This window comes from Atta colombica, unplaced genomic scaffold (genome assembly GCF_001594045.1).
Source record: "Atta colombica isolate Treedump-2 unplaced genomic scaffold, Acol1.0 scaffold127, whole genome shotgun sequence".
Lineage (NCBI taxonomy): Eukaryota > Metazoa > Arthropoda > Insecta > Hymenoptera > Formicidae > Atta > Atta colombica.
The window spans coordinates 745,624-759,403 of NW_017259214.1; the positions used below are offsets into that span (position 1 = coordinate 745,624).

Sequence of the window (13,780 nt, forward strand, 5' to 3'; positions counted from 1 at the left end):
GTAAAGTAAAAATATTGAGCAAATACGCATCTTATTTGTAATATAATGAGAAATTAACCATAGATCACGATATAATAATCGATGAAAGATGTGAAATATATGCCAAGATGCATGCCGTGATTTTCTCCGATCTCTACATGCATTATAGGTGTAAGATCAAAGAACAAATATTTCATAAAAGTATAAATCAACTCACGTTTCCGACAAGAAAATTAATTCTAGAGTTGCACGCGACATAGAAAATCATTACCGATGCACTCGATTAGTTTGTTCACTCCAGTAGAAAATTCTTCACTCGTTAATCAATTCATGAGAATCTTGAATTTCATTATAAATACAGTTATTTTATATACAGTACTTTTGCCAGTAATGGATAATTAATTAAATCCATACAATACACTGTTAAATATCACTCGATTGTGATGTTGATTGTATTATTTTCTTTAATAATAGAACGCTATCAACGTTATAATTGCGTGATAATTAAATAGTATGAATATTGAACAAAAATAATTATTTATTATTGATAAAATGTATTGCATATGGAATAAGAGTGTTTATAATAAGATCCTCCAAGAGATCCTCATTAATGAGAGACAGGATATGCAAAGAGGAGAGAATTGGAATACATTTGACAATCGTCATCGAAACCTTCACGATCAGCTGATTGCTCGACAGTGACCCCAGGTCAATCTACTTTCTATTTCTCACATTCTGCCGAGATCAGAGGTGATATTGGCGACGGGGGGGGGGAGGGGGGGCCATGCACGATGCCTTCGAGTGGAAGCGGACATACTTTCACAGCGAACGGTATACATATCGTTAAATTATCGAGATGCTGATGGGTGAAAACGGATGGAGGCGGTGCTCGTTGTTCACCTTCTCGCGAGAGAAAAATAAGAGGGAAGATTTATTAGTTAGAATACTTGGAGAGTCTCCATAGCTTGGAAGAATGTTTATGACAACCGGAGAGCCACATCGCGAAAAATTTGCGACGTGGGAAATTTATCTTTGTAATTTGCCGACCCTTGAAATATCTAACATTATCTACATTGAAAGCAAGCAATAAAAAAATATTCGATCGAAAGCCTTTCGAGATTTCCAAGAATTCCCACCTTTGATATTGGAAGTAATATAAAACTTTACGACGCGATTAAATTGTAAATGAAACTTTACAAGAAATAAAGACAGACTCGAATGGCCTTTTACTAATCGTATAATTTCGACGCAAATATAATTTTCGGAACACTTACGTCGAAGAACGGTGAAATAAAATTCCACTTGAGCGGAGGTCAATCGACAAATGAAATTTCAAATATAACAGAATACAAGTTACAGTTAGCGTTTCGTTGTAGTATACAAATGTCTCGCGTCGGAATGTAATTTATATCGACACGTGCCTTGTTTGTTTATAATTTGTCCCGCTGCTATCTATATGTAATAGCGTAATCAGTAAAACGAGCAGGTACGAAGAGAACATGAGACTTCCGTATTAAGTTGGTCACGCGACTAAGCCGGTATGCAGTCGCTTAATGATTGTCCGCGATCCTCGGTACTATATATGTGACATGATTTGTCTGCTGGTATCTATTTGCTGATTGATTCCGCTAGTAAATGGATACGATTAGAAAATAACCATCTGACAACGACGAGAAACATTACAAATTTTCTCAGACAAGTGTTCAAATTTCCGGCTTTATCATAATTTATAAATTATGTAGTTGATCGTTTTGTTGATTTCTATTCCACGCGATGGATTATAAATAATTCTTTACGAGTTAAAATCAAACAGGTTTCGCCTCGATAAGAACCTGTCTCTCAATTACGCCATGTCACAGAATTGTCGACAATGATTTGATTTATTTTCAGGGAGTGGTCAGCATTCCAGTGGAGCGTAAAGATCAGCAAACTTGCCATGAATTAAGATCAATTCAAAAAATGGATGTCGCCAAGGGCACAACAGAAGATTTTGTGACGGTGGTCAGCGTCGGCAGTCAGCCGATGTCGGAAAACTTTGTGACCGTTCTATCGATCGGCAATAGGAAGAAAGACGATGAGGAATCATCGGCGACGAGCAAAAGTTTGTCGAACGGTATGGACGGGCATCTCGAAGAAGAAGTCGAGGTTTTTAGATTACCCGGAGAACGTTTGGGTTTTGGACTTAAATTTGAAGGCGGAAACAAGACTGCTGAGAGAGTTAGAAGACTGTTTGTACAGAGCTGTGCGGAGCAAAGTCCAGCCAGCAGAGCGAAATGTTCATGGGGCACTTTAGGCGAAGGAGACGAGGTAATAAAGATAATCCGAAAAGCTAAGCATTTTGTGCGGACTACAGATTGATTTTTTAATTTATTTTCTCGAGAGAAAAGAATTCTTAGATGCACACGAGCGATACTATTCTTACAATAGATGTATACAAACGATATTTTAATCTTGTTTTCCGCGCGTTAACACAGGTCTGCTTTCGCTGACGTGATATTTTGTGCTGTAATGCACAATGTGATAAATTCAAGAAAGTAACATTCATGAACATGTATGATTTCATTCAATCTTAACGGCACGTGAAATCTTCCACGCATCATACATGTCGCTTTCAATTACGGAATCGACAAGTTTCTTCTGTAATTAAAGATCACAATGGAACGGTAGATTCCTATTGGTATTCCAATGTCTATATAATGACTGACGTATAATTATTTGCACGCATCGAACCGCAACGTTTGTGGCGTAATGTCAGCAACCTGAATAAATGAGGGAAAGAGAGAAAGAAAGAAGTAGCAAAAATTTTTTCATATAAATTTACGACAACGTATATCTTAATTTATATCAAAAATGTGATTATGTTAAGCATTTAAAAATATAGCTAGATATGGATCTAAAAATAATTTATTGAATTCAAAATAAGAAACTCAAGCATGCTGGGTAAAACTTTAATATTTTAGCAACCATAGCGTGTACCTACACAAATTTTGATAATCCAATAAAATTATTTTCAAATTAATATTTAGATACTTAAGCAAAATCGTTCTTCTTGTACATTAAAGAAAAGTCGACTTTAAATTTATCAGAGTGTTTGTCAATAAAATGAAAATCGTAAGTTATGAGACAGCGATATTGATGTGCATATATAGCATATTTTTCTTTCACGGAACAGCTGCAAGATAAGACGATGCACAAACGCACTCTCTTTAGCTCCCACGGTGCACTTCACCGTCTATGATTTTCAAGACCTACTTCCTCCCTAATGATCCTCAAGAGAAGTTTCCTCTCACCTCCATTACTTGTTTACATTGCAAATTACCGCGAGCAATAAACTCTTCTTCGCGTTTCTTCCTTGTACTTGACAATCACGTTACATTTCTCGCAGGTACTGTCGATCGATGGTATACCGGTGACACACATGACCCGATTGGATTGCGTGAGAAGACTGAAGGAGTCGCAACTGGTCATCAGGTTGATGGTGAGATGTCGTGGCGCTCTTAGACCGGAAGTGGTGAGCGCTGAGAGAAAAATTGAAAGAAGCAAAGTGCCTCCAGAATTACCTGCAGCACCACCGCCTGTCCCACCAAGAAAACTGAGACAGCCTCGAGGACCTGCGGACGGCGAAGCAAATCCTAGTCCCATCCAGAAATTATTGGACAATTCGAAATCTCAGAATGGATTGCAGAATGGATCGCAAAGTGGCGTGCAGAATGGCTCGTCAATTTCACAAGTCGGATTACAATGCGTAACCAAAATAAACTCGTACGAGAGTTACGAGTCTTCGCCAAGAAACATTAACGGATCGAATCAGGAGAACCTGAAAGAATCGCCAAAGGACCGTTTACCGGAATTCATGAAAGCGAAGCAGGTAATCACAACAAAATAGATTAAAAATAAATTTTTAAATAATTTTTTTAAATTCAGTGAATTAAAAATAAATACTATAAAAATGTGAAAAAAATGTCTCTTTTATTTGTAGGAACCACCGGAAGCAATGGTTTATCTGGATGCGCGATCACAATGTGGCTCTACGCACGGCAGCACATCCGATGATACCGGCAGTTCCATGTCCACTGTAGTGGACAGATTCTCGACATCCGATCGCGTGTCGACCATATCCACGACATCCACAGCGTCAACCGCAGGTTCCGAACAGCCAAGTGAATTCTCGGGCGTCGATCGAGACTTCGATCGAGATGTGCTGCTGTCGCGAGCGATCTGTCCACTCGAACATCTCGAGCGGGATTTCTCAAATCCACCAGATTACTTGCTCCGCCGTCTTGCCAATTCTGAAGCGGTGACGCACGTGGAATCGCGCGGTGAAGTCGAACGAATTACAGCGGTCGTCGCACCAAACACGGTGTTGATCGAGGAAACGATCACTCTTCAGCCGCCACTCAGCTTTCAGGACGCCCCGCTGAGTTACGGACATGAGGCCAGGCCGGATCTCTTCTACACGGCCGATCTGGCTGCCGACTCGACGACGCATTTCAGGCCAATTAAGGACGACGTGGAGCTCGTGGAGCGCGTCAACGGCAACCACGAGGAATTCCAAGAAGCGATCTCTGTTTCCGGCACGGAGAGAAGCAATAGCGACAGGTCGTCGCCACCGCCGTTACCGGCTAGAAATCACGTTAATAGGATCTGCGTGAATCAGATGCAAACGAACGAATCAGGAAACGAGACACGGCCGCGAATCTCTGCAACGGTACCTGTTTCTTCTGAAAGAGAACTTTCAGAAGCTCCTCTATTACCACCAAAACCATTACCGAGAAAAGATATTAAAGCTAGGCGGAAGAGACCTCCGCCACCTCCACCTCCAATTATAACACCGCGAAGAGAAATTAAATCTTCATCGTCAATCGAGTCTAATTACATAAAAACAGAGAAAGAGAACAATAATCTTTCGCAAGTTAAGAACACAGAACACATTCGACCAGGAATGTGCAATTCGTCACCAAATAAAAATAATATTGACGAAAAGAGTCAAAGAATCGAAAGTTCAGATGAAAATCTCGATAAAGAATCTGACATGGAGAACGTTTGCCTTAATAACGAGAAGGATAAAGCTGCAAGTTCGGAAGAAAATACACAGATAAATAAAGTCTTTGAGATTATCGAAATCAGAATAGCTAAAGGTTTACAATCTGAGCAGAAGGAGGAAAATAAATCGAATAACACAACAGAAACTGTGAATTGCGAGCAAAATAAACTAAAAAACAAAGTAATTAATGAACAAGATCAATTGCAGTCTACGAATAAAGTTTCACCAGAGCATGAAAATTCGATCTTAGAATCAACTGACAAGCTCATTGACAAATCAAACGATGAAAAAGAAAACTGTATAAACTCGAAAAGTTGTCATCAAGAAGAAACTAGAACAAATGATCGGGATAATTTTAAAGAAGTGTTTCCAACAAATGAAGGAGATATTTTATCGATCGATAATTCTACGGTGCAAGAGAATGAAGATAACGAAACTTATCAATCGCTCGACATGGTCAACGACGATATAAAGAATCCGGAAATAAATCAAATACTAGAAAACGAAGAAATTATAGAAGAAGAAGACACCACTGACGAAAGCGACGACGGCGATTATTATTGGCAAAGTAATCTCGCTACGATTGGCGAAGAGGAAGAAACCTCCTTAGAATATATGAATGCGTAAGTTTGCAATTTTATATTCCAGTAGTAACACAAATATTATTATTCAAAGACTACAGTTATGAGAGATTCTGATATAGGAAATTTAAGATGTTTGTTTTTGGGGAAACATGATTTATGTATATTTACTTTCATCACACTCAATTATTTTCACTTTCACAATTATTGTCTCAAAATTCAATATTGTTAATTTATTGCGTAAATAAACAGTAATCATATTAGTATACATATTACATAAAATTAATTATAATTATTCCGTGTTTATTTCGGATAAAATGATTGCAATTAGCTGTGAAATAAACTGCTGAGAATTGTGTCAAAGAATAAATTATTATAGAACTCACTGGTGCAGCACCATGCAACGAATGAACTTTAAAAAGAAATTAATTCACTTTCTTTATGGATATGGGTTGCCTGCCGTGTGCGGCACATGGAGAAAAGGTTAATTGACCGTTCTAAGAATAGAAAAGAAGGTTGTCGATTACTGAGAATCGAACAGTCGTTTGACTCGGCCGTCCCACGAGGTGAACGCCTCCATGCAAATGCTCGACATTTGCTTATTGCTTTGAAAAGCGATCTCTCCTTCTTTGCATGACGCTGCAATCACTTCTCGAACAGCGATTGCTGTTTATTAAATCTTTTATTAGATTTTCCTAGCGTTGAAACGCGCACGCGTGTAGTAGGATACATAATTATTTTTTTAAATAGCTATATAAAATAATTTTGCTTTTACTTATTACAATCGTGACAAGACGAAAAAAAATAGCTATTCTCTTTTAAGCAGTTAAAAAAAATAATCTGTAACCTGTTGCAGCAACGCAGACATGAATGATTCCAGTGAGCTGACGGTGGAGCCGGAAGACTCGCCTTCTGCAATCAAAAAAGATATGTTCGTTAAAAACGGTAAGTCAATTTATACACTAATTAAATTTTAATTAAATTTCAAAATACGATTTGAGTCAATAAAGCCGCAATTTATCTAATTAACGAAAGAATGCAAGACCAACACAACAGAATGATTAGAGATGCATTCGTTAATAGCAAAAGGCAACAAATCAGATGGTTAAGCCTATTAAAGCTAACTGCGTAAAAAAAGTTAGCACGTCATCAATCGATGCAACCTTGAGTTGCTAATTAATTAATTGACTTTGCTTTTGAGCGCCATCAATGTTTGCATTTTTTCCCGACCAACGGGAAACGTTACGATTATTTATTTCGCCAAATGCAGGTATTATTGCAAAAAAAAATTACAAAAAACTCTCAAGTGTCGGAGGACACCCGGTACACACGCCCACGCTATCGTGGCACGTCACCGTCGAGTTTTATAAAGGTTACGCATTAATCACCTTGCGTTACGCGCCCATACGGCTCTCAGGTTTCGCGCGGGCGCGAATGCATTCAAAACGGAGGCAGGTCTCGCGAATCGAGACAAAGGCGTGTAGAGCGGCGCGCCTTCCTCGCAGGGAGAAATTCTTATTCACCAACATGCATTCTGTGATATTTTCGCACGAATGACTAGATGTTCGCGTTTCCTCTTCACGATATTATGCACGAGATCTTAATCAAGACATCTTTCTGATATTCTCTCCTTTTCTGCTTGTTGGTTCGAGCCTCTTATAATTTATTTCTACTTAAACACCATACCAGGAAAGCTCTCCATTTTCTATAGACATGAATGCACTTGACTTCAATGAGATACCTGTTTGCGTAATACATGCTCTCCGAGAAAACTATTTAAAGAGAAATATGTTATCATACATGCTCGTCATCTTTCGCCGCAAGTTGAAAAAAATGTCTATCTCGCCAAGGTAGATCAATGTTCGATCGAGAAAACGGTAATTTCGCCATAGAAATACCGGAAATCAAGTGCCAGTCGAGCGATGGTAATAATTCGCACGTGATATACATTCGATATGAGATATATTATCAAAAACATTCCACTAATCGCAATATAGTATTTCTAGCTCACTTCACGTGTCCTTTTTTTTTCAAGTTAATGAATACGCAGCTTCATCGAGAAAAATTCCAAAGGAAAAAGGCAGTTTATATAATAGAAGCAATTACGAAGTTGGAGAATAATAAGGAATAATAAGCAGGTATATAATAATTAATTTGCACAATACTTTTTTCAAAGATGCACCGATCACGCACATACGTTGTACATACGTTGTTAGAAGCGATGTATAATTTTCTAATGACGATTCCTAACTTTCTGCGCGATTTCGACATTGTCTTTACTGCATCTACTTCCTTTTCATTCATTTTTTTTCTTGCAACGTGAACAGCGCGATTCATGAAGCGAATCGTACGATAAGGAGTGTATCGGTGGATCTTCACCCGAGACTTTACCGTAGCCGGACGCTTTGTGCAAAGCGGGAAATAAGGAAATTCCGTCGACGCGGTCTCTAATCGGCACGGTCGGCGTTCCTGCGCTCGAACGTGGATTCCCGGCCGCCGGCCAGGTGGGTGTGAGAACAAAACCGTTAAGAATAATTCGAGAATCGCCTAGCAGTGAGCGGCGGCGATGCTCGCGCGGATTGCTAACGAACAGCTGAAGCTGCCGTCCGCGAATTCCGTATTAAAACGCGAAACTTTACGGTCAGGCGCCTTCGAGTTGCCGGGTGCCGACAACATTTTAACTGACCATTTTTCCAACAAACCGACAAACGTACGTTCCACAACCCCGTTAAATATAAAGTCGTAAAAAGTCTCACGGTATCCATTACACCCACCGTTTCGCCGCGCGCGAAACCCAGGTAGGTACGTGAAAATACATTACGTCATTTTACATCGACTCGAGAGTCTTTTCTCTCACGCCATTATACCAGTGTATACGTACACTGGAAGACTTTGGAGGCAATAACATTCTAAGTTGCTTGTTAGGAAACAAGTTGCTAAAGCTATAATTCTTTTGAAGTTGAATGAGATTAGTAGGCAACTTTGGCAAATTCGAATTTCTTAGAATCTCTTCAAAAACACTCGCTGACTGCAACGCTAATAATTTGATAGCAGCTCTTTATTCAAGACGTAATGTTTTGAATAAGATTGCACGATATGTAATAACATCCGGGATAGAATAAGCAAACGAGAATGTGTCTATTGTATTAGCGCTAGCTCGACAATTCCCAACTCTCTTCCGTTAATTATCATGTATCCTATATTGTTACTCGACATTTACGATCGATCCGGCGCCGTGAGCAGCGCACATACGCCTGTTATAAGTGGTGGATGGCGGCCTATCGAGGTCCAGCAAAGCTTTACTAGTCACAACAATATGGCGATCCCGCCGCGGTCTTCACTCTTCAGCCTCCGAAGCTCTTCCAGTGGCTGACCGCGCTCAAGGTCCCATTCCCCCTTAATCGCCTTCCTTTTCGAGATCTTTCACTTGGTTCACTTCCAATCGAAGAGACGGCGATCTCTGACGCATACTTACGTACTGACGTGCGCCTATACATGCGATCGCAGAAGACGGCATTCCAGCGTACTAACACAAGATCCGTATGCGTAGTGCGTACAGTATATACTGACCCAAAGGTAACAAATGTCAACCAACACCTGTACTATACGAATCCAAGTAGATTGGCATCGATAGTTCTTTCTCTAAGGTAACACTTTCGGTCTTTTCAAAGGCAAAATTTTACCTTGATCTGTCTGACGTGGGTAATTTATTTGTTTTACTGCCAACAATTTTTTCTTAATATTCCTTTGAGATAATATCGAAGTGTCTGTCCATTTGAATTTACTCAAACATTAGTAAGCTGATGATTAAAAAACACGAATGTTTAAGATAGATAAATTTTATGATGTTATGTCTTTTTGAAAGAGTATTGAAAGAGTATTGAAAGATAAAAAATTTAAATCCTTAACACATGTTATCGCACATTCCAGATTTTCATCGTAATTTGATATAGAATGGAAGATTCGTTTGTCTACACTGCAATTATGGGGCTTAAAAATATGCAAACGAAAAGCACATTCCATAATTTCATTCGAACTGTGCATTAACGACTGGCTTCTTAAGGAGATCGACCTTTCCCAGGCAATCCGACGCCCGTTTCAATTTACGATTGCAAAGGGCGATGATTAGTCTTGACTGGTCTTGACCTCCTGAGGAAAGCTTTCGACATCAAATCAATTAGTAGATATTGATACTGAATACTTTCTATTAAATGTTAATGCGCATAAATTGCAAACAACATTTTATCAAGCTAATCTCGAGGCTTATAGAAAATTATTCGCTATTCAGAACTCAATGGAACATTCGCAGATATGCATATTTAAAAAAATACGATCGGATTATACGATCGAACACCGAATAATTAACAGATTATTAACATTTGAATAAGATATTTAAAAGATCTTAGAACATTAGATACTGCAAAGTTTCGTTATGCTAAAATTTATATTCTTGTTACATAAATAATATATAAATTTATATATTATAAATGAAATTTTATTCTCAACGTCTTTTTACAAAATTGGTAAACGATATTCTTGAAACGTTTCATTTTACACTTAAATCTGCATCACACAGGTAAAACTAGGTCACGTTTTGTCACGTTCGTGCCGAAAGAATCGCATTCGATCTGACTCGCAAAGTACGCTTAATGCATTCGATCGAGCGAGCTGCATTCCATCGCACCAACTCGAACGGTGCATGCAGTAAAACCGCCTAAAGATGACTCGCCTCGTTTCAAGATCGACCGGTATCAACGAATTTAACAAAGTACGGCCTTTGAACAAGAGATTACGATGGAAATGGAAACTAATCAGTTATGAATTATATGTTACGCGCGTTTATTAGAAATAGACATCACATCCTAGATCAGATCTCGCTTATGAATCATCGCACATGAACGTTCGAGAAAATCGATGCAGAAGAGACAGTTATTGTTATTCGTACAGCGAGATCGATTGAGAGGAGGACAGGCATTTCGTTCGTGGAGTCAGATCAGCCGTGCTTGAAAGGATCTACTATATGTCCATGTAGACATATCGGATTTAAGATCCAAGATCCAAGAGACGACATTCCATTGCGGCAACCCGGAAACATTACGCGTGCACCAACGTCAATATAATTAGTTACGATGCGTCATACTTAAGATCGATCTATGAAGCTGACGAACGAGCGGATTATTTCCACGCCGAGAAAACTTTAATCGTTCGCTCCGATGTATAAATAAACGTGAAATTACATCTTCTTTTCATATTATATCTCATATTAATGATGATCTCGTTTGTATAACATCCAGTTTACACGCCGCTTTATGTAAGTAGCATGAACCGTGAAACGTTTGCATAGTATTTATGCTCCACAGCTATGAAATTGCAGTTATCGCGACAACGATTTACCGTGAAATTATCGGACAAAGTTACCTCGAACGACAAAGAAATTAACTTTTCGAGTTTTCTATTCTTCTTATTGCTTTTTCCCTGCCATTTTACTATCTTATTTTACACGTCCATCTTAACGAATATACACTTTGAAAATATACCGTCGTATTTGAAAGTGCAGCCGCGACTTGGCTTGTCGCTGATCCAACGGTAACATACGTTTGCGAGTCAAGTCAAGGTGTTAAAACACAAAATCCAGGAAACGAGCGCAAAGCCCATCAAGGTCCGACGTCGGCACTTTAAAGCGCGGCGCGGCTTTGCTGGGCAATCAACATGAATTTTTATTCTGTTGTAACCCGCGTCGCTGAACAACAAATGCCACAACGTTATAAAAGCAGGTTTTCTTTCATTCCTTTAAAATAAAACGATAAAGATCACAATCACCCGATCTTATCACAATCAGAAATACAGACATCCGTAAAAAAAATTTCGTAATGAATAATCTTTTAATAAACAATCATATATCATTGATTAATTGGAAATCTAACATGTTCAAATAATCAGATAACTAAATCCTACTAGACCATGATATATGTTACCGAAATAGATACGTTCTCGCCTGCCATTGAACTGTATCGTGTTGGCAACTTTAAACCGTTATACGAGAATGAGTAGACCTTGACGAGCGTAAATCCAATATTATTATCGTCACGTTCGTCATTGTTCAGGATGTTGGTCCATCTCGCACGGCATGCAAATATTTTCTGAGTAGCGGTAAGTTCTTCGTGTCATGTGTTTACAAATAATGGGAAAATGCACTGTCTGGTGTTAAATGTATATTGAACGGATTGAAAGCCTTTCGACATCAACTACGATACTCACATTCGTTTTATGGAAATCTTGATTTTGCAAAGAGAACAAGACTTCCGCTTTTCGCTTCGCAAAACGCTTAATGAATTCTAACTAACATTACGTTACGTTGCATCATGTTCAATATATTAAAAACCAATACATTGTATGTAATATGATGATGATATTACAATACGGTTAACAAATTTTTTATACTTGTGCGCATTAAATGATACACGTTGTTTTTCATAAAATTTTCAAGCCTATTAACTTATAAATCTGACGAGTCAAACTTCCGCATCGGATCACATCACTTCGTTCATATCGCATGCAATGGTTCGTGTCGCTTGAATGGTCAGCAAGAAATATAACCGAACATATAGCGACGAGCTTTCATAAAATACGCTTTAGCTATAGCTACTCTTTCAAGTTTTACGACAAACCGAACATACGTTCTTCGACTGAAAGAAATTCGAGCTTACAAAGATCAGCTAACTTCTTTTTAGCCAATTTCCATGCTTTATGGCGAAATGATCGGCAGTGATGCTCAAACGAGCAAAAAGATCTTTTATGGTCTATACTAAACCACCCACATTTTGTACGAAGTGTCAATGCTAAAAAAAAATGTCTTCTAGTTTCCTTTTTCGTAAACTTGATCCGTATTCTGCAGAGTAACGTTAAAGATTCAGAACACAAGTTCACAAGATAAAATAAAATGATTTTTTTCTAAATCGGAAAGGCAATGCGGAAATGCTATACTCAGCTGGATAACAAAAAAGTCTTAAAATAAAAACATAATCTATCTTTTAGCAATTTGACTCGTATTGTGTGCACAGGACTCCCCATGGTTCGCAAAACGATTTATCAACGTTTGATTTTCAGCTTCAAAATATAATCACAACACAGAGAAAAGACTTTTGTTCGATAGAAATCATTCGTGGCGGGTATATTCCTAAATCGTTTCGATACGTATCTTAACCGTGTCAGGAATTCGATAAATAGATTGCTGATCGCTATGTCGTCATGCGATGTATGTAATATATCTACATGACAAAGACATTTACATTTTTCTCTAAGAAATTATTAAATTATATATTCTAAAGTAAGATTATGCTTCGCAAGAATTAAGTTAATAAACTTATAATCATAACGATAATGGTTTTGTAATATTATATTATATGTTTATATTCCGATATTCGTTATTTCGTGTAGTATCATTCAAAACACGTAAATAAATTATAGGATCATTAATGAATGGTCGAATGGCAAGGCTGATCCAAGAAGTACGAGATATTTTCAACGAATCAATGAATCATATGTATATGATTCGGCGTATAATAGGCTAACGCAAAAGTCGCGTCGAGCGACTTGTCTCAAAATGAAATTTCGGAGAAAGCGAAACAGCGTCTGAAATAACGTATCGCACAGACAGTTATAGTGTTCCAGTATCAACTGTTGTATTAATTAACGATGAAATTCCAAGTTTTTCCCCAATCTTGGCGAATTTATGGGATCAATTTACACGTGTGCGCGCATTTATGGTGTGCTATCGAGTTATCTCGAAGGTAACCTATTGGGAGTAAAGGCACCTCTCCTCGAGACCGGTAAGGAAGCGTCGTCCCGCTCGATGGAAAGGGATGGTCGGCGCGCGTCTCGAGCAAAGGCAGAAAGCGTTCGCCAGTCTCTCGTCGACTCTCAAGTCAAAACGTTCCGAGAATTTTCCCGCGTGTGCTCCGCCTCGCGTATTAGGTGTAGTTATTATAATTCGCCTATGTTCGAATTATATAAATTTTTCGCAAATTCTGAAATTGTTTAAGTGTTCTTTTTTCTTGATTCGGCATACGTCCTCTTACGGTTCCTTCACTCATCTCAAATTCTAAAATTCAAAATTTTGCATAATTTTTCAATGGACTTTCAGGCTGATGTCAGTGTATATATATATATATATATA

The 13,780-nt window shown here is 38.3% G+C and overlaps 1 protein-coding gene across 2 annotated transcripts in view; it reads left to right on the top strand.

The window, feature by feature from the left end:
• The first annotated feature begins 5,614 nt into the window (after nucleotides 1-5,614).
• Nucleotides 5,615-13,780, top strand: part of LOC108684221 (serine-rich adhesin for platelets-like) — a 29,110-nt gene continuing 20,944 nt past the window's right edge. For both annotated transcript variants that reach the window (XR_001931625.1, XM_018188430.1), the window contains exons 1-2: nucleotides 5,615-5,646; nucleotides 6,461-6,549. Coding sequence is in view for 1 of the 2 variants with exons in the window: in XM_018188430.1 (XP_018043919.1) it covers nucleotides 5,639-5,646; nucleotides 6,461-6,549 (97 nt within the window). In the remaining variant the exon portion in view is untranslated. The remainder of the gene's footprint in view (nucleotides 5,647-6,460; nucleotides 6,550-13,780) is intronic.